General features: G+C 39.3%; 5 protein-coding genes across 5 annotated transcripts in view; 3 read left to right on the top strand and 2 right to left on the bottom strand.

Moving 5' to 3' along the window:
* The window catches only part of pthlhb (parathyroid hormone-like hormone b), a 117,882-nt gene that overhangs the window by 52,212 nt on the left and 41,155 nt on the right, over positions 1 to 24,515 (top strand). The window lies entirely within an intron of this gene.
* On the bottom strand, positions 502 to 6,493 carry LOC138613356 (uncharacterized). Its single transcript, XM_069687020.1, has 18 exons — positions 6,415 to 6,493; positions 6,211 to 6,325; positions 5,958 to 6,132; positions 5,375 to 5,486; positions 5,026 to 5,132; positions 4,454 to 4,580; positions 4,097 to 4,217; positions 3,917 to 4,002; positions 3,586 to 3,722; positions 3,430 to 3,489; positions 3,274 to 3,337; positions 3,101 to 3,195; positions 2,863 to 2,991; positions 1,665 to 1,779; positions 1,443 to 1,580; positions 1,166 to 1,332; positions 1,001 to 1,083; positions 502 to 801 (listed from the first exon to the last, which is right to left on the bottom strand). Exons 1-18 carry the CDS (start codon positions 6,491 to 6,493, stop codon positions 606 to 608), a joined length of 2,106 nt encoding a protein of 701 aa, XP_069543121.1. The 3' UTR covers positions 502 to 605.
* Positions 8,494 to 13,976, bottom strand: LOC138612602 (interleukin-17 receptor A). Its single transcript, XM_069685961.1, has 12 exons — positions 13,871 to 13,976; positions 13,192 to 13,250; positions 13,084 to 13,105; positions 12,722 to 12,865; positions 12,411 to 12,529; positions 12,205 to 12,325; positions 11,511 to 11,558; positions 11,256 to 11,413; positions 11,059 to 11,133; positions 10,886 to 10,955; positions 9,592 to 9,687; positions 8,494 to 9,507 (listed from the first exon to the last, which is right to left on the bottom strand). The coding sequence occupies exons 1-12, from the start codon at positions 13,974 to 13,976 to the stop codon at positions 8,591 to 8,593; spliced, it is 1,935 nt and encodes a 644-aa protein (XP_069542062.1). The 3' UTR covers positions 8,494 to 8,590.
* LOC138613523 (troponin I, slow skeletal muscle-like) lies at positions 19,085 to 19,793 on the top strand. The gene is made up of 4 exons (XM_069687217.1): positions 19,085 to 19,166; positions 19,237 to 19,326; positions 19,426 to 19,596; positions 19,680 to 19,793. Exons 2-4 carry the CDS (start codon positions 19,294 to 19,296, stop codon positions 19,764 to 19,766), a joined length of 291 nt encoding a protein of 96 aa, XP_069543318.1. The 5' UTR covers positions 19,085 to 19,166; positions 19,237 to 19,293; the 3' UTR covers positions 19,767 to 19,793.
* Positions 22,045 to 23,777, top strand: LOC138613524 (troponin I, slow skeletal muscle-like). The gene is made up of 5 exons (XM_069687218.1): positions 22,045 to 22,101; positions 22,222 to 22,353; positions 22,691 to 22,780; positions 23,032 to 23,205; positions 23,393 to 23,777. Exons 2-5 carry the CDS (start codon positions 22,237 to 22,239, stop codon positions 23,477 to 23,479), a joined length of 468 nt encoding a protein of 155 aa, XP_069543319.1. The 5' UTR covers positions 22,045 to 22,101; positions 22,222 to 22,236; the 3' UTR covers positions 23,480 to 23,777.

The following is a 24,515-nucleotide window of genomic DNA, read 5'->3' as shown; positions in this document are numbered from 1 at the left end:
ACATTTTTCTTTTTTCCTCAAATAAGTTAATTAAGAGATTTGGTTGGTATTTACTTTGTGGATACAATTTTACACACAACAAATAGGTTCAGCTTATCAAATATGTCGTTTTTTACAAAATCAAATCAGCTGCAGTTTATGAAGTAGTTAAAATTACCTTCACCTCAACCAGCAGCACAATTATCCTGCCTATCAATGCTTAAAAAATAATAGATACAAGCACTCTGAAAAGGGACATTTACTAAAAGTAAAGTAACATTTTGAATGCAGGACTAACTAATAATGGATTATTGAATTAAGAATAAGGCCTGAGTGCTTCTTCCACCCCTGTAGTTATATGTGTACCATGATGAAATCAAATAACCTTGTTACGATGTTGTAAAATATATTTACAAGGATTTGATTCAAGAACTCAAGCACAGTTGAGATGTCCACTGATATCTTGCATATCAATAAAAATGTTTAATTGTTTATTCATTCAATCTGTTACAGCAGGTTCCACAAAAACAACAGATTTTAGGGCAAAAAAACCCATAAACATACAATGCACAACAGATACAATCTTCCTATATTTCTTCAATAATAATTTTAAAACTAAATATTTTTTAATCCATCCACATGAAGCTGGGTTTGGGCCAGGGCAGAGTTTGTACTTTGTTGGGATCCACAGAGTCTGAGGTGAGCGTGGGTGCAATGGGGTGCGGTGACACCAGGGAGAGCCGTGCAGCCAGGAGTCCCCTCCGAACACAGCTGTCTGTGTCCTGCTGCTGGAGAATCCCGGCCATTAAAGCTCCTGCAAGACTAAGAACAGAGAGGGGGCAACTTTAGCTGAGTGTCCAAAACATCTTGAGTATCTGGGTGATAGAAACTGTAGCAGGAACAGGAACAGAAATAGGTCATAGGAATTAAAAAGTGGTTGAAAACTAAAGCAGAAACATTAAGAAAGAAAAATAGAAACAAGAGAGGAGAAGAGGAAACAGGTCAGGTACATTTTCAGCACCTATCTCCTGCTCCTGACACATTCACTGTCTCCTCTGCTGTCACAGTCAGCGCTGGGTAGTGGACAGCACAAAGCTGCCTCTTCTGCAAACACAGGTACAGTTATCTTCACTTTCACTTATTAATCATCATTATCATCAGTAGCTAAAATACAGGAGTCTCTTACCCTCTTCTGTTTTCTTGGCTGCAGGTTGACCGAGCCTGCATCATGCTCTCCACACACCAACACCCCATTAGCCCCCAGAGTCACCACCAGACAGTGCAGGTGCTCCAGGAGGGGGCGTGAGAGAGCCACAGCAACACTCAGCACCTCGTCAGGAGAGCCTGGCAGCACTGCCACCCCACAAGACAAACCTCAGCTAACATCACACTCTTTGTATTTTTCACAAGAACTTTAAAGTACACATTTGAACCTTTAGTACTTATAAAGGAAAACAGTTTACCTTCAGGTGTAGGGAGGCCCAGTGTTTTGTTCATGGTGCACAGCTCTGTCAGGTTAGGGGATGAATAGGACAGAGACTTCCAGGCGTCTGAGAGGAAAGGCTTACTAGCTTTTTCTGAATCTGTGGGCTCAAACAAAACTGGAACACACATAGATTGAAATGTGTTAAAATCAATGAAAGCTTCTGTTGATGATCATTTAGCCACCATCTCGCTCTACTTACCATTAATGTTGTGTTTGGCTGCGAGGGAACAAACGTAGTTGATGGTGGAGACGGGAATGTTTCCATCGAGACACACAAGAGTGGCTGAAGAAAGCTGCTTCTCAAACTGTGACACCTGTAAAAAGATACATTTAAGATCAGTGTGAAGAAATAAAGTAGGTACACTTTAAAAACAAGGTTTAAAAAACATTTCTGGGAAATGCAGAAACATTTTAAGGAATTGTCATCTATGGATAAGTAAAACAAAATAAACAAACAAGGGCTGCAAATAATGATTATAATCTTTGATAAAACTTCAATAAGGCTACAACCTGTGGATTGCCCCCTGGTGGCCATTAGAAAGAAACAAAACACTTTGCAAACTAGGGGACCACTTCTTATTAAAGTAATAAGCAGATGGCCAGCAGTGGTTGGTCTGCCAGAGAGGGTAGGCGGTGCTAAGCGGCTCCTTTTCTGGTCTCTGCAAGTGTTGCGAGTAAACAGTAATCTACTATGACTGAACAAATAAAGAAAATATCGATAACTACAGATACAACAAAGCCAACATCACACATGCAACACTGTCTGGATATCTGAGAAGTGTGCTCCTACAATTACCGTTTATTGCCATAGATGCTGCCAAAGAGAACAAAACTGAGATCTTCGAGATGATCACTTTAAGAGCAGTATATAACTAAATAAGTATATAGCCTATGTATCTAATTTTGGGTTTGATATGATGACAACTCTACAGATTATATCTTGAAGTGGACTTTGGAGGTATAATAAGTAGGATTTTTTCCTTGCATTTCGTCAAAACACATTCAAACTGGGCCCCTCCTCCTGGGCTCTTCGTCACCAGAATCTCACTCTCACTCTCTCGTGCGAAAAAAAGCCCACTCCGCCGAGTTAACACAGACCGCATCACGGTTACCACCGGTTACCTTTGCAGTCTGAATGAGGCCCAGTTGCTAATTTAAACCACTCCCACACTCACCTATACGCTGTGATTGGCTCCGGGAACCACAACAGCGACCTTCCTGAAAACGTCCCGTACAAAACAACAGAATAGAGGCCCATAAGTGATGATTTATATTATATTTGTAAAAGTCTATATTTCATTTTTCTAGGAAAATCCTACTTATTATACCTTTAATCACGAATCCTGGGCTAGCCTTTGGCCTTGAAATAAAAAAATACCTCTGTCAGTATAACTTACAAACTGCTCTGTGATTTGCTCATGGATGTCCATGTCTCCCAATCCAAGGCTCATCTCTCCACTCTCGGTGATGACAACACAGTAGGTAGCTGTGCTTTGCTCCTCTAGCCTGGCCACACCACTTATGTTCTTATAGAAATGAATAAGAAGAAAACAAGTGAAGAAGTTAACAGTTTCATGTTGAAGTAAACAGGATTTTAATCATGCCTAACTATAAACAATCGCTCATGTTCCATACCATGTGTTTACAGTAGTTGAACACTGCATCACTGTGTGAATCAGCTCCAGTAGCTGAGATGAGCAGCGGACTGCGGCCTAATCGACTCAGAGAGTCTTGAAGCAAAGCAGCAAAGCAGTGAGTGAGAGACAATCAGATTTGATGTGCATGAACGTAATCAGATGAAAACTCACCGGCGATGTTCCTCCCTACTCCACCAAACGACTGATACACACTTCCTGGGTTGGTCTGTCCGAACTGAGAGAAACAAAACAGTTCGTAACCTACAGAATGTGTTCTAACATGAGGATGGATTAATGAGGATAAACATGTGTTGTATTGAAACTAACCCGAAGTGTTTCATTTTTTCCTTTTGCAATAAAATCAACATTAATTCCTCCTATAACAACCTGTAAAAACAACATGGCAGTTACTCTATTGGGCCAATATTCAATAAAAATAATGTTTATAAACAAGTCCATCACTTGTGATGAGTTTATACTCACAATATCTAATTCTGGGTCAGATGAGTGTTTTCCATGATGATGAGTCTCTCCTCTTGACTGTCTCCCACTGATGTGTTTTGACAGCGCGCAGGCTATCTGACTTCCAACTTTAGCATTGTTATGAATGAGAGCAATGTCTAAGAACATGCGTTAAGGGCATTATATAGTTATAGTTATTATTATAAGTAACATTTCTTTGAGGCCACAGCACTGCAACATGCACTGTCTGTCTGGCCGGGACCACAATTTCCTTTGTGCCATTTTTGTTTTCAAAGAATTTGACATGATCGTTTTCTCTGCTTCAGTTTGAATCTGATTCTCAAAAAGATACTGGCCTGAAGAGACTTCCCTTTTGTCATCTCGTTGACTTTCTGAAGAATAAATGGTGTCACATCTCTTCCTGTTATACCTTTAGCACTGAGTAAATACAAAAAGAGAACAGGAAAAGATGAGCTGAAATAAACAGTTCATCTGATTCACAACAGATAACAGCCCACAGATGCTTCTGTACCTCGCCTCTGTCACCGCAGTCTGTATGGCTTCCTCTATCTGCAGGCCTGCTGCTGCATGCTCCTCTGGGACTGGCACTGCTATCAGGACACCGCTCTCAAGACCCAGAGACAGAGTGCTCGCTGCAAAAAACACACAACCACATGAATAAAAAACACATATTTTTAAGAGTGCAAGGTTTTGGTCTCAATTTACTTTCATCTGTTAAGTCACTTCCTAAATCTTATTTTTATGAGGCATTGTCTTACCTCTTTATTTCACACTGTCATATATAGCTGTGCTCTAATATAAGTTTTCTATTGTTTTTGGTTTCATTTGTCTACCATTTTTATGTATTCAGGGTAACTATCAGATATACCAATAAGTTTTGCCGCCTCCTCAGGGTTGCAGACTTGGTACGGAGAAGTGAATCCACTTTTTGGAGAGAAGAAGGCTGGGAAATTCTTTGATGCTCCGTAAGTGGCCACGCAGACGCCCTGCGTCTCCTAAGAAGAGATATATAACATAAATAAATAACAGTCCCCACCTTCCTTCTCTCTTTTCCCGTTCATTAAGTAATGTACATGCAGTGTTTCCTTCTATAAAAGGAAACCTTCATCAGTCTTATACACACAAAAAGTCGCAGAAATGTCTTGCATCATATCGACCCCACCTTGCACTTATGCCCTATCGTTTGTCGAAGTCTTTGTGATGTCTTATTGTTTGTATGTAACAAACCTGTCCGAGTTAAAACACAGGTTTTATGCTTTGAGGCTTCACCAATTAAAAAGCAAGTTAAAAATAATAACTTGAAGTAAACAAATTTTAGTCACAGGCTAATATGAAACATGAAAGATAGCTAATACATATTTGACTGACTATAGGTATGGTGTTAGAGCTTATATTGTTCAGTAAAAGCATTGCTTTAAAAAATCATCTTAATTTTCTTACAAGGAACTCCAGTGTGCGACCGATGTCCAGAATCGACTTGACACCGGCAGAGACCACTGCAATGGGAGTCCTGCCGAGCTCTGTGAGATCTGCACTGATGTCCAGACCTGGAGGAATAATCATTAACTATTTAGTGAATACTTTTAAGCCTTCACATACGATACAATCTATTACAGCCTCCAAATAACATGTATTCAATTCTTCTTCCAAATGAGACAAACTACCCTGATGACTCTTTTGTTCACTCTCAATGTGTCAAAACACCAAAACCAGACGTTTTCATGGTTTATAAAGAATAACAAGTTTAGTGAGTTAACAGTTCTTCAGAATAAGGTGCTGGTGTGCTCACTGTTCTCTCCGTCTCTGTGAACTCCTCCGATGCCCCCTGTGACAAAGACAGGGATACCAGCTCGCTGTGCTGCGATCATTGTGGCTGACACGGTAGTTCCCCCAGAGAGCCCCTGAGAAGTACACACACAGAACAGTAATCAGAACACCGACGTAAACAACGAACTACAGTTATCAGAGTGTAAGAGAACCACTCGTGTTTAAGACAGAGGTTAAGTAAATGCATCAACTCATGTTTTGTAATTGGTACGATTTAAAGATCTTGTCTGTGTTTTTTTCTTTTCATGTCACTTTTTTATTCTACTCCGCTTCAAGTCAGAAGCACGTATTGTCCTTTTTCAGTGCACAACAACAGCAATGAAATACTGCTTACACCTTAATACATGACTAATAATAATATATGATCAAATATTCAATAGTGTAACTTCTTTTTTTAGCTGATTATACTTACAGAATTCTACTTCAGTAAGTTTTGAAATGCAGAGCTATTACTTTTAAGAGTGTACTTTCCCTTATAATTTTGGAACATTTACTCAAGTAAAAGACCAGAATATTTCCTCCACAGCTGGAGAAGAGTGTCTCACTTTGCTGATGACGTAGGGCAGATCACGACGGGACACCTTCAGGGAGCTCTCACAGCGGGCGAGGTGGTCGAGCTCCTCTGTCGACAGGCCGACATGGACTTCACCATCGATCACACCGACAGTGGCGGGTGTGGCTCCTTCAGATCTCACAATGGCCTCCACTTCCTTTGCGGTGCTGCATTAAAGCACAATCAATGATTAAAATATCTGACCTGCAGTAATCAGAGTTAACGGAGACTTTAAAAAGTGGTACCTCAGGTTGTGTGGATAGGGCATCCCATGTGTGATGATTGTGCTCTCGAGGGCGACCACTGGTTTGTTTTCTGCCAGAGCCTGTGACACAGATGGATGAACTCTGAAGAGGCTGTCTAAGAGAGGAGGACATAGTTTATACATTATTTTATTAAAGTCTTTTATGAACTGTGTGTACATTATGGTTTCACATTTAGAGACTCACCATTTTTGCCCAATCTGCTCTGATACGTTGTGATTTGTCTCCTCAGGATGAGTGCAGAGGCTCTCTTCAGCAGCCTCATTCTGATCAGATTTTAATGGAAATCCTGAAAACATACAGAGCTTTTAAATTAAGCTGATGCATTTTCCTCTTATCAACTAAATCCATTCAAGTTCCTTTCACTGTTGCAGCCTGAAGTTTGCAGCCTGATCTACCAAAGGTCACAGTCTCCCCTCCAGTGCTTCCCCTCCTCTTTAGGGAAACACTGGTAGTAATCCAGGATCTACCTTTTCACATGGTTTTTACTGTGAAATCAATGGTTTTGTTTAAATATTATGACATTAACATACAGACATTTCCCTATACACACCTCCCTCCTAACAGACATTTAGAAACGATAGCCCCAAAACATAGTCAAGCTAAATAGTTTGTTATTTAATCCTAAATTCACTTCCTGTGGACTCGTTTAATTAATATAAAACATTACATACGTGTCTAACTGACAGAACTATATTGTACACACACAATGTCCTTATCAAAATCAGAACCATGAACATTACCTCAGCGTCTTGAAGTTAAAATCAAACAGGCTCCCCTGTTGCATCACACCCTGCAGTGTGTTCTCGGTCACTGCAAGGCACACGTCCAACTCAGCCATTGAGAGGATTTTCTGTGCTCCAGTTCTCCACTTTGTTCCCACCACCCTCCCCCCCTTTTGTGGGGCCACTCTCAGAAACTGACATCCACATTCCTGAGCTGATTGTTGTCTTTTTTCCTACTTGACTGAATTTAGGCCCTCAGGTCTGCTACTTAAAGTGGACTACATTGTCACTGACCTACCTGAGACAAAATGTGAAAAGTTTGAATCAATTGTTGACGGCTAATTTTGTGCCAACATGTCAGTTTAACTCTCTGTTTAAACGTATATCTCATCAATGACTCTGAGTGGATCAGAGACACATCAGCAAACATCCAAATCACAATTTAAACCCGTCAGAGAAACGACATCATTCTCACTCACTTCTCAACATTAACTCATTTCAAGGAAAGCATGTGTATATGTTGAAGAAATATTGACTATTTATTCAAATGATCCAAATTAAAAGGTACACAGCCTAACATTCAATCAGCTCATTATTAAGAAAATCAGTTGACCACAAGCAGGCTTTAGTGCTTACCTTCTCCACTGCAACAAAAATGCTAGAAACTTTGGCCACAGGGCTGAACTTTGACCCACACTCTGTTTACACAGCCCACAAGCATCAAGCACTGATCTCTGGGGTCTAAACTACCCTGGAATCATCTCCTGAGTGAAAGCGAGTGATAGAAAACATTAATGGAAACATACTGCAGAATGAATATAAAGACAGATACAAAGATAAAAACCTAACAGTTAAAGAAACCATGAATGTGTCCATGTTTACTTTTTTTAGTTAAAGAGACGCTCTTCAAGTCTGTCTCATCCAGGTATCAGTCAATGGCATGTGTTTTTAATGCTCTGCTGATTCCTCTCTCTCTTCTGTAGCTCATATGATGTTGTTATAGGATTGAAGGACATGAATTGAATAGCCAATGGGAGTGCTTTTCATAGTTACATGGCAGGCCTTCCTGCATGCACATTCAAACCTCTGCAGATGATCCAGAACGCAGCAGCTCGAGTGGTCTTCAATCAACCCAAAACAGCTCATGTCACTCTACTGGCTCCCAGTCGCTGCTCGCATCAAATTCAAAACCCTGTTGCTCGCTTACAAAACAGCAACAAAAACGGCTCCTGCCTACCTGAACGCCCTCATCCAGGTCTACACTCCCTCCCGCCCACTATGCTCTGCCAATGAAAGGTGCCTGGCACTCACATCACAACAGGGCACAACTAGTCTCTTCTCCTCTGTAGTCCCCAGGTGGTGGAATCCCTCTCACCTTTAAGAAGAAGCTAAAGACCCAGCTCTTTCATGAACACGTCCCCCATAGAGGATGTTGTTGATGATGATTAGGATATTCATGATGATGGCACCAGTGTCCGATCGCACTTGAAGCTGTTTGTTGGCACTCACTGACTTCCCTCCTGTCTTGATCGTTGCTTGTGTCGTATTAACTCTCAGATGTACGTCGCTTTGGACAAAAGCTAAATGAAATGGTAACATTGTAACATCAAACAGTATAGGAGATCTTCGTAGAAGTCTTAACGCACAAATTGTCTTCTATCTTTCTGCTTGTTCTCAAAAGTAAGACTCTTGACCTCTCCTGCGGTGCACGTGTGACACTCCTCAGCCATACTGAGGCTGTTCACAGTAAAATCCCCTTCTTGTGTCTTGGGCTGAATCAGGTTCTTCAACTTGTAATCTGCCTCCACAGAGGTCTCAGCTGAGCTCTCCTCGACCTCCTGCTCCGAGCTTTCCAGTAACTCATCTTCATACCAGTGTGGATGCTCCACCTGGTATGCCTGAAAAGCCTCTATGGCATCCTGCAGGTCTCTACCTGAGGGACAGTGGTAGTACTCGTCCTCTGAAAGCCCTTTAAGGTGATTCACTCTGCCTGGTTGGTGTTTCTCAGCATCTAGGATCCTGAAAAAGAGCTCCTCAAACTGTTTCATCAGCTTGTATCGAACTGTAATGTGAAAAGGTGAAGGGACGTCCTCCTCAGAACAAACGTCATCAAAATAAGCCACTAAATACTTTTCAAACGACGCCGATCGGATGAAATGGGGGACCATGAGGCTGAGGGCCGGACTGAGCATGTCTCCTACAGGTGAGCGTGCGTCCTCTCTTAGAAACACCTGCTTGTCACCACACATGGCTCTCCACTTGGCTTGTACTCCTTTAGAGCAGAGGATCAGGATCTTATCTGAAGACTTTTCTATTTGTTCTCTGTGCCAGTCCAGCCACTGGATGCTTCCCAGCACTCCCAGTCTCGTAGAGTCCAGCAGATCCAGGACCACTTCAGTGCCGCATTTGGTCACCAGGAAGCCACAAAGCTTGAGAACAATGTTTTTGTATAAATGATGGTCGAGGGAGTAGATGATGAGGACTCTTTTTCTCTCCGTCACTTTAAAAGCTTCTGGTTGTTCTTCAGCAGCAGAGGAGGGTACGTTCACAGGATCTGAAAGAAGATGAATTTCATTGATTATTTATTCATCCGAGTTGCGTTTATTATTGGATACACAGCATTTTGAAGAAGACAAACCTTCATGAGATGCTCTCCTCCGCAAAGAAGCGAGAAAAACAGCACTGAAAAACAGCCCAACAGTCACCTTTATCATGAAAGTCCTCTGTGGAAAATCTAGAAAGCATCCAAAAAGAAACAGTTAGCTAAAAACCTCTGTACATACAAAGTGAGTTTTAAACTTGTGAGATGATTATTAGGAGTTTAAAGAAGAATAAATGTTTTACATAATTTACTTTGATATCGTCTCTAATCTTTGCTTATTTTTTACTTCTATGGGTCTCAAACATTTATTCAAATAGGAACATTTTACAACTTTCACAAGTTAAAGTGATAATCTTGAAGATTTTCATGTAAATACATTTCTATTAAGTCACTATCTATCGCTGAATGAGGTAACACAATGGTGATTGAGCCTATGGCCCACTGATGAATGCCTTTACATTTGCAGTATTACAGACTGTGGTTGGTCTGCCAGAGAGAGTTGGCGGTCTCTGCAAGTGTTTGGAGTAAACAGAAATCTACTATGGCTGAACAAACAAAGAAAAGATCGATGACTACAGATACAACTTCAAAAATAAGTGAAAATTCGACGCTCAGATGAAGGCAAACAGTCTAAAAAGGAAAGCGCATCATTACAACCGCAGCTAACCGTGGACATACACATGCAACACTGTCTGGACATTTGGCAAGTGTGTAACTACCGTTTATCACCATAAGTGCCGCAAAAGAGAACGAATCTGAGATCTTCGAGATTATATCTATCGTGGAAACTTAAAGACTTCTGACATCTTCCACAAGCAGTCAGAAGCGAACGCTGCTTTAATTCAAGGGTTGCAACATAAATGCTGAAAACTGCTGAATTATACTCTTTCGGCACTAGCCTGGGAACAAGAAGAATAGTTTTATTTTCTCAGGTAGATGCGTGTGGTCCCTTTTCGTCTGATGTCAATACATCCCATTTCAGGTCAGTCCAATCACAACCATTAATCTAATAAGGGGTGGGCTCAAGCACCGCCATCACGTCAGTATAAACCAGTATATAGACTTGAGGGCGTTACTCCTTGAGGACAAATTGCTACTACATTCTGTTATTCCAATTGTCTGTGTACTATATTTGCATAGAAGCCATACAAATTGGATGTTGGATAGGCTAGCTACCTAGCCTAGCAGCCCTCTGCTCTGTCAAACTTCTCTGGTATTTAGGTCTCTGCCTGTTGATGATGCCCCTGATAGTGCTACTGCACTGAGAGGTGCCAGGCTTCTCTGACTGTAAATCTACCAAACTTTATTTAAATGTCAACATGGTACTTACACTCGCAGAAATTGAGTGTTTTCTCGAGACGCCAGCATTCATTCTTGCATCGAATAAAAAATGGCTGAATCTTTAGAAAAAGCAGAGTAAAATATTTGTAATAATCTTTACAAGAAAATGATAACAAGAATTTATCGACAATTAAGGATGAACTATATTAAAAGTGAACTTACTATTAACAACATTTCACACTGTGAGAGCTCCCACAAACCAAACTCAAACGTCACATTTAGCGATGTTCTGTTTTCCTGTTTGATTGAGCAAATGTCAGAGTGTGAAACGACATCCTGTGTGAGAACACTAAAGAAGCAGCAATCATTTTTGTGATCACTGATAATAAACTGTAAAGGTCACATTCAGTATACTTCACCTTTGAGATATTCTTTGAGTGATGGAAACCGTGACTCTGGAGGGAGACTTGGTACCTCTCTGAATACTGTGCCGCCTTGAAACTCACAACAATAGATAACTTTTTATGTTTCTTATCAACAGACACGTCAGTGGTCATGTGAGGATCCCATAGGCTACCTGAAACAATAAAACAAGCAGAAAATCATGCCCACATGGTGATGGATATTATAGTAGTACAATAAAAGTTGTAAGATTTGAGGAATGTAATATTTACCATTTTGTAGACACAGTAGAGCCTTTTGGATTCTCCTGTCAGCACATCCTGCATATGACAGTGATAATGGTTATAAAGGATGCTAAAGTTTGATTAATGCTGGATTAATAAGAAGTATCAAATCACTCAGTAAAGACAAAAAATGCCTGAAATCTGGAAAGACACCAAAAGGGGCTCTTCAGGTGCATAACATTCTGTTTTATCCAAAAGTGTGATAAATATAACACCGATATTTCACGTTATTTATTTTATTTGTTGCCAGGATACCCGAGACATTAACACAATTTAGTTATACACAGGCATGCAAACAGGTAAGGGGTAAAAAAGGTTAGAACATTGTGTGAATAGAGAAAACCTGCCACAACTAGGGGGGTCCAGGGGCATGCTCCTCTGCTCTTTTGTAATTCCAGGTAGAGCTGATAAAATAACCTCAAGAATTTATAACCTAAAGCTTTTTATGTGTTCCTGGATAACCCTGTACATGTTGGTTAACATGGCCGTCGAAAGGGAGCGGGCAGCGCTTCGGGGCCAGTCTGCCTCCTGTGTGTCCCCGGCGTCAGGCACGAGACGCCCTTCAAGACGGTTCTCTGGGTTTACATTAATAGAAGGGGCCAAACCACATAGTTTAATTTGCATCCCTGTATACATGAGCAGCATATAATCAATATAACATGTAACCTTGTTTGTAACTCACCAGGAATGGTAATTTGTTTTTTAATCCTGTAGTCTCCAATCGCAGGTTCTGGCAAGTTAAAAACTGACACCGTGTACGTATGTCCCGGCTCTACCACCACTCCATCCAGGGAGAATTTCCACTAATAAAGAGAAGAAAATCTTAGTTGTCTTATCATTAACATTTATAAATCAATAGTTATAGAAATAAATATGACATAATCTCACCCTCTCATCGTTTGGATTCTGCACGTTGTTGATCTTGAAAGAAAACTGCACACACATACTTTGATTCGTACTTTCATCCAGGATACTTATCTCTGATCCATGGAGTTTAAATAGACCTGCTGTGAACAGAAGAGATCATTTTATACGACAGGTTTCTCTATTTAGTCTTTTAATCAACTTTGACAAAAGACTGGTCAGTTTACAACTTGTTTTTGATCAATTAAAAAATGTAAGGTACACTTGCTGTAGTTAAAAAATATTCCTATGCTCTTTGTTTGGGTCACAGAACAGCAGATTTGAACTTCACTTACCATCTGACTTTAATTTCCACGTCACATTCACAACAGAAACAGGCCCATGATCGTCCACCCAGACTCCCACATGCTCAGGATCCCATTCTGGGCCAGTAGGAGCTTTTTTTCTTTCTACGATCATGTGTTTCTCCGAGCAGTTATCTGACATTTAAGGAACAAGATGAAAACATATTATAATACTGTTATTACATTAAATGCCTGTATTACCTGTGTGTATGTGGGAAGGAAAATCATAAAATGACCTTCTGCTGTGCTAACAGTTAGAACAAATATCTGACACATTTGAAGAAAAAAAGTCAGAAGCAAAGTTCAAACAAAAAAATGCAACCTTCAACATGATGGTAAAAGAAGCTACTTACTAATTTTACAGTTGTCAAGACCCTGGGAAGAAAAGACAAGAGTTCCTCTCAGTTTACTTTCATAGGGTTGCTTGTTTACTTATTTCTTACTACTGGTTGAATCCTCACCGGCTGATTGCAGTCCTGACGCTGGTCCAGACTCCTGAGAGAAGATGACCCCTTGAGTCCTGCAGCCGCACAAACACAGACGAAAAGAGCACAGATCATTCTGGTGTAGCTGCTGTAACTCCTTAATGCGGGTGAGAAACTACAGAGAAACAAGAACAATAGTGGACTCCATGTGGAAGGATGGTTCAACAGTTTGCTAAACACACACAGAGAGGGCTCATTGTGATCTGTGATTTGTCTCATGTTTATCAGGCGCTGACATCTGAACACAAAGGAAGGAGGCTTTGTTTTTCTGTCAAATGTGGTTTATAGTTTCAATTCTCTTCGCATGGGCTGAAAAAGGTCATTCTTAATCTGCAATTTAGTTCAGAATTATGAGAGAAGCTGAAAGTAGTATTTTTCCTTTTTTGCTTCTATGGGCTGTAGATGTTTGCCAACTGTGAACCAGACTTAACAACAGCATGGGAAACCACGGACTTAGGTTGTTATATCTTCATGTACTGTACTTACTACTTACCTCCATATTATACTGCACTATTTTATACTATTATTACAATTACTAGTCACTGTTATATAGTATAGTATATTGTATTGTAGTATTCTTTATGTTCATAATGTACATTATCATGTTATTATTACCATACCATACGGTCTTCCTCCTCCATCCACCTCACCGTACCCCCTGCCCGCCTCAGCACCATGGGGGCCAGAGCTTTCAGCCGCTCTGCTCCCCAGCTCTGAAATTCTCTCCCACCTGACCTCCGAAACTGTACCACCCTCCCCATCTTTAAAACTACTCTCAAAACTCATCTGTTCCGCCTTACCTACTCTCCCTAACTCTCAGCACTGTCCCTCACCCACTCTTATGTATTTTATCTGGTTTGTTTTACTCTTGTTGGTGTTTTCTTGTTTGTACAGCGACCTTGAGTGTCCTGAAAGGTGCTTCTAAATAAAATGTATTATTATTATTATTATTATGATTATTATATTACACTATACTATATTATACTTAATAATTGCAATTTTTACCTTTATATTACTTACACACTTTTATACTGCACCTTATATTGTACCATATCGTAAACCTTACACCTCATACCATACTGTATCATCTCATCCTGCATACCATTACTGTCACTTTAACTTGTCACTTACTCCTACTTGTATAACAGTTTTATTTTTATTTATTTTATCTTTTCTTATTTTATACTGTATTTACTTACTTGCTATTTTGTCTTTGTACTGCTGCAACACCTGAATTCCCCCCCTGTGGATCAATAAAGTATTCTCTTATCCTATCTCATGTCAAAACATCAAACAGTCACTAGGGGGCAGCAGTGGCAAAGTTTCCAAAGAGTACATTTCCTATTAACAGATTAAATGGCATTTTGTCGCCTATACAAATGTTTACACTTAAACGCAGTCTAAGAAATCTGACAAAATGAAGAGCTGTTGAACAAAAAAAACTATTTATTAACCAATTTTAGGGAGGCATTGTTGGCTTTATTTGAGAGCTACAGTTGCACAATCACAGGGAGAGAGAGAGACATGCAATGAGATCCCCTTCTTGACTTTAACACAGGATGTTGTGATTTCAAACTAAGCGTCTTACACCTCCAGAGGTCACCAGGACTCCACTTAAAGCAACACCCAGCCTGACCTCACAAAGCCCCCAGGCAACTAAATACACAGATAACAAAACATCTCAGCAGAGGATCAACACATGAAGCCAACACACGGCCCGGCATTATGAGCATTAAACAAACATGGTTACCAGGGATTTTATACTATCGGACAAAAATGTGACTGATGCTATGTGTTAATTCCTGTCGCTTTGTCTCAGCTTTACTGTGTCTCCCACTGAACATTGAGCTCAACCGTATCTCTTTACATAACACTACAGACAGTCAGACGGTCATGTGCCACTGAAATCGGACCAGAATAGACCGTAGAGGTCGTATTTGATCTCTCCTCTGTGTGAGAGAGCGGTGTCTCGGCGTGGTCTGATTCAGGAGCCAGGGCGGCAACTTGATCCAAATATAAACATATACTTTTATTCTGTGAAGCTACTGCTGGCTGATATATGTTGCATTAGGCTATCAGGATTTAGCATTTATCATTTGTAAACACTAGATACACAAATAAATAAATAAAAGGTTTATAGCTCCATATGAAATTAAGCTTTAACTAAATATAAGAATTCTGTTTTTTATACTTGTAACAGTTATAACTCCTCCTTACCTGCATAGGTGGTCATGTAAGGTTAATAAATGCTTAAATGAGCTTGTATCTGTCTGTGTGTAATGTTTTTTCCCTCTTTCTTTTAAGCAGTATGCTCTCATTTGTATTTGGATGTTGTTTTGTCTCTTCGTTTCTGTTCTTCTCCAGGGACAGCAAGTGAAAATCTTTAATAAATAAGTAATAAATGCAATTTGTTATTACGTTAAACTAGTTAAACTGTATGATCAAACATTCTGCATCTGTTTATACACCTGTTACAGTGTTTCCTTCTGTAGGAAGAGTTACAGATATGTTAAAAAACTACATTTTAGTGCTTTATGAATCAAATTATCAATAGAAATTGAAAAAAACAGGTACTGTTATAAATGTATTATAAATGTAACTATGTGGAGTAACAATAGTTGATCAGATTTTCAATACTGGTTGGAAATTAAAGCTTAACAATTATACTGTTTATTTTTTAGCATCCATTTTATCTTTGTAACACTTTAGTGATCTTCTGGTTTTCCTCAAGTGCCATAATCTTTGTACTTTAACTCATCCGGTACTTTTGTTTTTGACCAGATACCTGCAACACTTATAGCAGTGCCAAGAGCCTCATCTCTACCTTGTGTTTATGCTAGTGATCACATTTTTGCATGCTAACATATTAAACTAAGATTTTGTAAGTGACAAGTGAATTAATCCAGGACTTTAAGCATTGTGACACTTTAATGCTCACTTATTCTGGTTAATAATGTGCACATTTGCATTGCACTGTTTGCACTAACTCTGCTCGTCATGTTTAAATCTGCACTACCTCCATACAGCCACTGATCAATGTTGTCTTAATTTTATTATTCTCTAATGGGCTTAACAGGGAGTGGGGGTAGGGGTTGATGATAGATGTGTAATGTAATATTTCATGTAAGCTACTGGATGCCTGAATTTCCCTCAGGATCAATAAAGTATCTATCTTAAACATTATACCTGGTTAACATCAGCTTGTTAGCGAGCAGATTAAGGACTTAGCTCAAAGCAACACTGTGCACAGATAGTACAGACACGTTTTTTGTACCAAAATACATCAAGTTTCCTTTATAGCTCCTGTGATGAACTTTCGGGTTGTGTTGACTTTGGCGCCCCCTGTGGACAAAACCTTACCTCTTATCTCTTTGCTGATTTTGTCCTGTACATGCTTAAGTGGTGTTTTTTAACAAAAAATCTCATCCTGCTTTCTTTAACAGTCATATGTATCACTCATTTTAAATGTTTGCCCTGGAAAATGTAAACAAAGGTAGCCTGCAGTTAATCGCTCGTCTGACACCTACCCCCCGCCAGCAGTTTCAGGCAATAACTATATAGAAATAATCAGTCTTGTCACTGATGGTTTGCTTTTGTAGGTCATAAAGAGGCATCAGTATTAATTTAAGTCTGTTGCATGACCAGTGAAAAACTCCTCATAGGACCTTTAAAATACTTCAACCAATCAAATTTTTTAATAAACTGGTGTTTCATATCAGCCTTTGCCAGCACACCGCATGACACAAAGCACACAGGCTGAGGGCGACTGATATCTGCAGAGAGGAACAATCAGCTGTTAACTGAAGTGAGGTATGAGTGAAGTGTGCTCTTGTGCAATGCTATCACATGCAACAAAAGGGTCATGGGTTGAGGGCAAATCAAAACGGGTTGCATTGGGATGCAGGAATTGTCAGGTGGACAGGGGGTCTATTTTAGTTAGCCATTCACATGAGACTTTGAATACATAAATCTTTCACTAATAACCATATAGTGCTTTTTCTTTTCCCTGACTCACCACTGTTTCTGCCCTCGCTGATTTCATCTAACCTTCAAGGTAAGAATCATATTAAATAATAAACTTTTATCACAGTCAAATAAAAGTCAGTCAGATTTACTGTAGACATTAAAGTGGGCTCTTTAAACCGACAAGGCAGACGACTAGGATAGCAGCCCAGGTATCGCAGTGCCCGTCTCTGGAGTTAGTTGTTCGTCCGGATAAAGTTGAGTCCAGTTTTATTGTAGGAAGTAGTGAAGACCGCATATCAGCATGCCCCTGACACAGCTGGTATTTATGTTAGGGAATCCCTGCTATGCTGCTACTTTTGTCAAGGTCTTCAAGTGGCTTCTCGAACGTGGCTCTCTAGGGTTGACTCCTTGATGATCTCTTGATCCTCTAAGTAAGGAAATGTAACCTGAGGCTTTTAAACTGACTGCCAAAGTATTGGCTCCGGGTAACAGCACGCTTGACCCATCGTTGTGGCCGAAAAGCTGGTGTGATAAGTGATGATGGCTAGCTCATATGAACTGGCAACCCCCTGGGTGGCGGGGCAAGGCTGCAGGCTTCCTAAAATTGTCTGCTACTTTGCTAGTTTACCTTGACTTTCGCACCCTGTCAGGCCGGCTTAATTTAAATTGGATATATTACTGTGTTGTGTCAGAAGACATGTTTAAATCCCGCTCCAACACCGACAACTATTTGTAGATTGATAACACCATGGTTAAGCTCATTTAAATTAGGAAGTAATCTAGTTTTATAGCCAATCCTAAGAAGAAAAGCTCAAAGAAAGTAAGAGGAAAAATCAGGGGAGGAGATATAACAAAAGAGATAGTGTTGGTTTAAACTTCAGCCATTATGTTGTATTATATGTGTTATATGGAAGGTTTGAAGCTGAAATAGATGCAGGTAACAACCTAGAAGAACGGATATTGTGCAGTGGTGTGGATCTTAAAAGGACTGGGGTAGAGAATAGTTTTTTTTATCACTGTCACAGTCTCTGCAGGTTTGGTGTTTGTTCCTTTCTTGGCTGCCAAATCTGCGGCTTTGGCGTTCTCTGGCATCATCCAGCACACAGCAGCTGCAGGGACATAGCAAAGCATGTGGCAATGTGGCCAAATATAGCCGTGCAACAGGCTTCTGATCAGCCCTTTATGACAATAGGAAAGATGATCTGGTCCTGGAAGAATAATGAAACGTATCTGAAAGCCCATGAGAGCAGTTACACTACTTCAATCTATAAAACTTTTAATAAGTTAGGTTCACCAAACATATTTACCCTGGAGAATACATTTGAGCCTGAGAAACGCTACAGTGTTTAGTCTGTTACACTTTGTGTTTATTATGTGTTAGAAAATACATGCATGCTGTTAAAAAGAGTAAAAACAAACTTTGTTTCTGCTCTGAAGGTACCGTAAGCTGCAGACATGTCTGAGGGGTGAGTATTAGGCTCCATTGCTGCCGCAATTCTGAACACTTTTTGTATGTTAAATAATAAGAGAAGTATATGTTTGTCTGCTTTTTCTTATAATGTGTTGATGAAGACCGGTGAGTCAAAATTATTTCTTTCAGATTCAATTAATTACCATCAATATTGAGTCAAAAAAGACATCTAAGTAGGGCACAACTATGAATCTACTTGATGTGTAAAGGATATTTTCTTTCCATCAGAGGAAGCCGAAATATTCAGCCACACGCCGGCTGCATTTGAAGGTAGGCCTTGCCGACCTTTAACCCACATATGAATGGCATTTAACAGTATGCCACTTGATCAAAGCCAGCTTTAGTTTTTATCCACGCTTATTAACGCCTTACTATCTTACAGTCCAAACTTTTGAAGAAGGCAGCTTCTCTGCTGGTGGCTGAATGTGAAGAGAAGAAACAAGAAAAAGAAAGAGTCGTGAATGAGTCTTACCCTCCGCTGAAGCTGTCAGGTCTCTCAGTCCAGGAGCTCCAGGTATTGAAACATCAAGTCATGCTGATTTGTTACTCTTTCACCTCATCTTCACAGTATATTTTCCTGACAGGATCTTTGCAAAGACCTACATAAAAAGATTGATGTCGTGGATGAAGCGCGTTATGATATGGAGACTAAAGTGGGCAGAAATGAGAAAGAGGTACAGTAAGACTGAGCCTGGAGGTCACAAATAACACGTTATACATTTACTGATCGATCAGGATGTTGCAGTTGTGTTGTTGTGATGTTTCTCGAGCAGATCCAGACACTGACTCAGAAGATCATTGAGCTGAAGGGGGTTAAGAGGCCCAGCCTGAAGAGGGTGAAGAAAACTACAGACGACATGCTGGGCGCGTGCACGGACAACTCCAAGCTCATGAAGTCTGATTTCAAGGCCAACCTAAAGACAGTGAAGAAGGAGGATGAAAAGGTAAAGTTGGTGTCTGAAATTATTGTTAAAAAATGAAGAAAGCGCATAAAAACGTCAATCACAATCTTTTCCCTGTTTCGCAGAGGGAAGAAGTGACCGACTGGCGTAAGAACGTGGAGGCCATGTCTGGTATGGAGGGAAGGAAGAAGCTGTTTAATGCCGGACAATAAGAAGGTGCTTGTGTGAGACAAGGCTATGACAGCAGCACATCATCTTTTCTGTTGTGCTTTCACACATGGCGTCCGGTTCATTTAGTCTGGACCATACATTTTTTTTAAAGAAAATTTAAGAAAAGGGTCATAATAAAAAGTAAACACAGGAACAGTGGGTCTGCATTTGTTTTTAGCAGTTCCTGTATCATCCAACATCATAGCAAAACATATAGTCTGAAGAAACTATGACATGCGGACCAATATATAGAACCGTTCGGAGTTCAGTGATAAAATTTGTCACAAGAAAAAATCCCAAGCAAATGAATTGAATCAAATTAAAATTATGTTGTGTCAGACTTTGTGATATCAGCAAATGTCATAACAATGAACACCCTTTTTAAAAGTAATGTTGGTTTGTTTATTTGCTTTTACAACCCAAACGAGCCCTCTTAGTTTGTTTGTGTGGGCAGCACCAGAGTTTGATTGACAGCTTTCATACAAGCCTGAGTTCTGACCGAGTATGTTTTAACCAGACCAAACATGTTAGGTTTAAAAACCCTCTTACATTTGAAATGTTCCAAGTCCAAGATGTTCTTTCGATTAAATCCCTTTGTTGATTTTTGTTTCAGGATTCAAGAAGATTTTCATGACCGGCTGGAATAACACTGGTTTTGTAAAGAATGATTTCAACCACAGGCACTTTTAAATGATCAAAGAGAACGCACCTTTCAGATAATACTGTAAGACGATGATTTCATGTTATCTTGTATGTAAAAAATACCACCGTCAATATGGATGTGTTGACATGAATTGTATAGTTATAAAGCACCCTTTGCATGTTGATATTGTGCTGAAGAAAAGAAAAGGCTCACTGGTTTCTGGAGGATGTGTTTTGAAGTGCAGTATTTGTATCATACAGAAGATGGCGCTGTCACACTATCTGTAATACACTTGATGCTGATTAAACAACCAAGATGACCTTTATGTTTGAGTTCTCCGGTTTGTTCAGATCTCCAGGTTTAATTATATATTCTAAATCTGTCCAATAACAAGGATGTACCCAGTATCAGATGTTTATCACCAAAGTCCTGACATCCTGTTCTCCCAGCATTGAGCAATGGGAGTGTTGTGGTTAAACTGGTAAACTGGTAAAGAGCAGTGATATACAGTATGCTGGCTCAAGACAGAGGGGCTATTTTAGTTGGCCACTCACAGGAGGCAATAGGAGCCATTAAATTTGACTTGAGTTTTCTACCTGTCATTTAAAGACAGCCACTGCTCACCTCAGCAGGTTTTCTTCAGAGACAAAAAAAAAGGTATGTTTATTTTTCTGATGATGATAGTTTGGCTTAAGAATATATAGAAGAACTTCACCTGTTGTATTTATGTGGAAATATTTACAGGAGCGTTATTAGGCCGACACACATTTACTTTGAATGTAAGATTTAACACAGCTGAGGCTTATTTAAGACAATTAGATCGTCTTATTTAGTTATAAAATGTATTTATTAAATGTAAAGGCACATTAATGTAGTTTATCCATTTAATGGTAACATCCACTTATCAATTATTTCAGAGTTTATGTGGCTCTTAGCTGTTTTCCGTAGCAGCAACCCAAATTATTTTAAATAACATAAACAAATAGGGCTATACAACTATTTGACTTTTAAAGATGATACACTTTTTTTCATTTACTTTTTAAATATATCTGATTTTTATTTTGCTTTAAAAATGGATGGCTTCCAATTAGGATTAAAAAGAAAATGATTAAAACTATCCGCGGAGCTCAAGCGAGCAGAGTTGCTAATTCAGAGGCTTAATGTTGGTATGTAACCATCCGGCTGTGTGGATGACTGTGACTTAGCTCAGTCAACAACAGGTGAGTAGAAGTGTAGTAAAAGTTACAGATCCATAAATCATAAAGTATTTAATTAGTATTATTTCTGTGTTTCTTTACTGCTTTATATTATATGCTGTATGTATGAACCTCTACAACAGCAACTAACATTGTTTCTAAACAACACATTCTGACTTTCGTCTTAATTATTTTATTTTAACAGACAAAAGCCAACCATGTCTGAGGGGTAAGTTCTGATATTCAATTATATTACAATGAATATTTGTGAGTTATTATTTAAATCTTTATCAAGTTGACGTTAACTTTTTTCATTTCTTTCCCTGTATACATCATCATTTTCACCACAGAGCGGTAAGTCATTAATATAAAAGTATAGTTCATAATAAAAGAAGATAATGTGTGTATTTTTGTGTGACCCTGGTTTAAAAAAATGTCTACTTGCTCTTTTTACAGAAAAAATCAAAGATCTCTGCATCTCGCAGACTGGCTCTCAAGGTATTGTCTTCATTGTCTTCATAACAATTCACCAAAAATAAAATTGCATCCACAAGTTCACAATATAAAAGTAGATCTGTCCCACAAAGTTCATAATTCTACGCTGGAATTTCTTTTTAGACCAAGCTTCTGAAAATGGCAGCGGTGATGTTGGAGAAGGATAAAGAGGAGAAGAAGAGGGAGAGAGACGCTACTTTGGGCGAGAGACTTCCTCCACTTCAACTGTCTGGTTTGTCCCTGCAGGACCTTCAGGTATGTGCAGGTCACTGCATCAGCTGTCCATCATACTACAATGAAACAGCATCAACATGCAGCACATGCCATTCTTTCAGCATGTTCATATGCAGTAGGTGCTTTAATGGAGAGATGCCACGTTGTCTACATGTTATACTTTTTAGCTGACACTATTATTTAGAGCAGCCTCTCCTTATTTCATATTTTGAAGATATTACAAGTGAGCATTAATAATGTTTGTAACAATCAACACAGTGGTGATAAAAGACACCAGAACCAGAACTTTGTAACATGCAGAGAAGTGTTCTCATAACTTTGTTCAGGAAATATAACATGTTTGTTTTTCTGTCTGCAGAATCTGTGCAAAGATCTGCACCATAAGATCGATGTTGTAGACGAAGAACGCTATGACATTGATGCCAAAGTGGTCAAAAATAGCAAGGAGGTAAATGTTTATGAAATCAATTTAATAATGTCTTTACTTTTTGTTATTTTTCTTTTAATAATCACAATTTAATCTTTATTGATGCTCTGCACGAAGCAGCACTGGAAGAAGTTGTTTATGTTAAATTTATCGGATAAAGGTTAATCGCTTACTTCCTGTACGTTTAATTAATGTCTTAACTGAAAACTTTGTTCAAACTGTCTGTGCACAACTGCATATCTTTTACTTACCTCTTCTATTGTCTCCTGCAGATTGAAAACCTGTCTCAGAAGATCTTTGAGCTGAAGGGCAAGATGAAGCGACCCGCTCTCAAGAGGGTGAAGATCTCCGCTGACGCCATGCTGGGAGCTCTGCTGGGCTCTAGAGTCAAAGAGTCTGTGGACTTCAAGGCCAACCTCAAGACTGTGAAGAAGGAGGAGGAGAAGGTGAGTTTTGCAACTGTTTTATTTTTTATTGACGATTTAAAGCTGTCAAGATAAAGTCAGTCTGGCTTGACTCTTTGGTTTTAAACTCTAAAATAGGTTTGAACTATGGTAAGATATTTGAATAAGGGCATGCTGATAAAGAGGTATTATACAGTATGACTAAGAATTATTTTCTTCTTATGAACAGAAAGAGGAGGTGACTGACTGGCGTAAAAACGTGGAGGCCATGTCTGGTATGGAGGGCAGGAAGAAGCTGTTTGATGCCGGACAGTAGACTTTAAATATGTGGACATTTTAAACACAAATGCTGTTTTACAGTTGACAAAAATAGAGAGAAAATAAACTTAATGTCACTGCTGGCAGCAGTTAGTCAGCAGTGTGTGTGTGAGTGTGTTATAGTCTTTTACAATATTCAGAAATATGCAGATTCAAGGAAGGAAATTGTGTATTTTTGCGTATAAATGAGCTGTACTTTGTTGTCTTTTTGTGGTGTTGGTACTTGGAAAACTAAAATTTAAAATAACTTAACTTGAATTTTCTGTGTCTTAATTTATTTGGAACATTTGGACTGTTTTTTGTCATGAAAATAAATGCTCCGGATCAACAGACAAAACTGATGCTGCACTTTTCTTTTAAAAATCGACTTTATTATCTAACTGACTTCTCGACACCACAGCGGTCACTACATCAGGTGGAAGTGATAGTTCCAGGACTTGGCAGTCAACAGCAGCAGCTGAGAACAAAGTTGTTAAGTCATCTTAGTAAATCAAGCAGACGTAACTTTAAGAACTGTGAACGTCCTAAAATAAGAGAGGTCGCAGGTTCAAGGCTGCAATAAACCGCTCAAAGCAACAAGAGAGCAGGCAGGGCACGCAGCACCAATCAACACTTTTACTACTGCTATAAGAGTGGAGAACAAAAAGTTGATTGAGCAAGAAAATAAATCTGCAATAATATTTATTTGGATCATCTAAGTTTAAGACGTGCTGCTATTTTTTATTCAGCATTATTGTAAATTAAATACCTTTCAAAATTTGCTAATTAAACTGTTATTAAAAGAAATCATAACTTGCAGTGCTAGTCAGAATTATGAATTTGTCCATGGGCCTTTCAAGGTGTCGAACTTTTAAGTGTCATTGAAACCTTAATGAACCTATTGCTGCCCTTTCAGTTTACACAAAAGTATGAAAAACTCTCCTAAAAATGCTAATTTGGTAATCCATACATGACAGCTACGACTGTATTACTGTCATACTGGATTATGGTTGGAACTCCACCAATTTATACATAAGAGTCAGCCAATTTACACA

Source organism: Semicossyphus pulcher, unplaced genomic scaffold (assembly GCF_022749685.1).
Source record: "Semicossyphus pulcher isolate SPU_LCO1_2020_fin unplaced genomic scaffold, fSemPul1.0.p SCAF_8, whole genome shotgun sequence".
Classification (NCBI taxonomy): Eukaryota; Metazoa; Chordata; class Actinopteri; order Labriformes; family Labridae; genus Semicossyphus; species Semicossyphus pulcher.
The sequence above is the reverse complement of the archived record's forward strand: the minus strand, read 5'-3'. Positions and strand labels throughout refer to the sequence as shown.

What these genes read in the sequence shown, in the direction of transcription:
- LOC138613356 (XM_069687020.1), bottom strand. Translation starts at nt 6,493, where the DNA reads ATGAGGCTGCTGAAGAGAGCCTCTGCACTCATCCTGAGGAGACAAATC. An exon ending in GAGCAGATTGGGCAAAAATG is followed by an intron (nt 6,326 to 6,414) that starts GTGAGTCTCTAA and finishes CTCCTCTCTTAG; the next exon opens with ACAGCCTCTTCAGAGTTCAT. An exon ending in CTGACCCAGAATTAGATATT is followed by an intron (nt 3,490 to 3,585) that starts GTGAGTATAAAC and finishes TTGTTTTTACAG; the next exon opens with GTTGTTATAGGAGGAATTAA.
- LOC138612602 (XM_069685961.1), bottom strand. Translation starts at nt 13,976, where the DNA reads ATGGGGAGGGTGGTACAGTTTCGGAGGTCAGGTGGGAGAGAATTTCAG. An exon ending in ACTCAAAGAATATCTCAAAG is followed by an intron (nt 11,134 to 11,255) that starts GTGAAGTATACT and finishes TCAATCAAACAG; the next exon opens with GAAAACAGAACATCGCTAAA. An exon ending in AGTGTGAAATGTTGTTAATA is followed by an intron (nt 10,956 to 11,058) that starts GTAAGTTCACTT and finishes CTTTTTCTAAAG; the next exon opens with ATTCAGCCATTTTTTATTCG.
- LOC138613523 (XM_069687217.1), top strand. Translation starts at nt 19,294, where the DNA reads ATGGAGACTAAAGTGGGCAGAAATGAGAAAGAG. An exon ending in TGGGCAGAAATGAGAAAGAG is followed by an intron (nt 19,327 to 19,425) that starts GTACAGTAAGAC and finishes TTTCTCGAGCAG; the next exon opens with ATCCAGACACTGACTCAGAA. An exon ending in TGAAGAAGGAGGATGAAAAG is followed by an intron (nt 19,597 to 19,679) that starts GTAAAGTTGGTG and finishes CCTGTTTCGCAG; the next exon opens with AGGGAAGAAGTGACCGACTG.
- LOC138613524 (XM_069687218.1), top strand. Translation starts at nt 22,237, where the DNA reads ATGGCAGCGGTGATGTTGGAGAAGGATAAAGAGGAGAAGAAGAGGGAG. An exon ending in TGTCCCTGCAGGACCTTCAG is followed by an intron (nt 22,354 to 22,690) that starts GTATGTGCAGGT and finishes TTCTGTCTGCAG; the next exon opens with AATCTGTGCAAAGATCTGCA. An exon ending in TGGTCAAAAATAGCAAGGAG is followed by an intron (nt 22,781 to 23,031) that starts GTAAATGTTTAT and finishes TGTCTCCTGCAG; the next exon opens with ATTGAAAACCTGTCTCAGAA.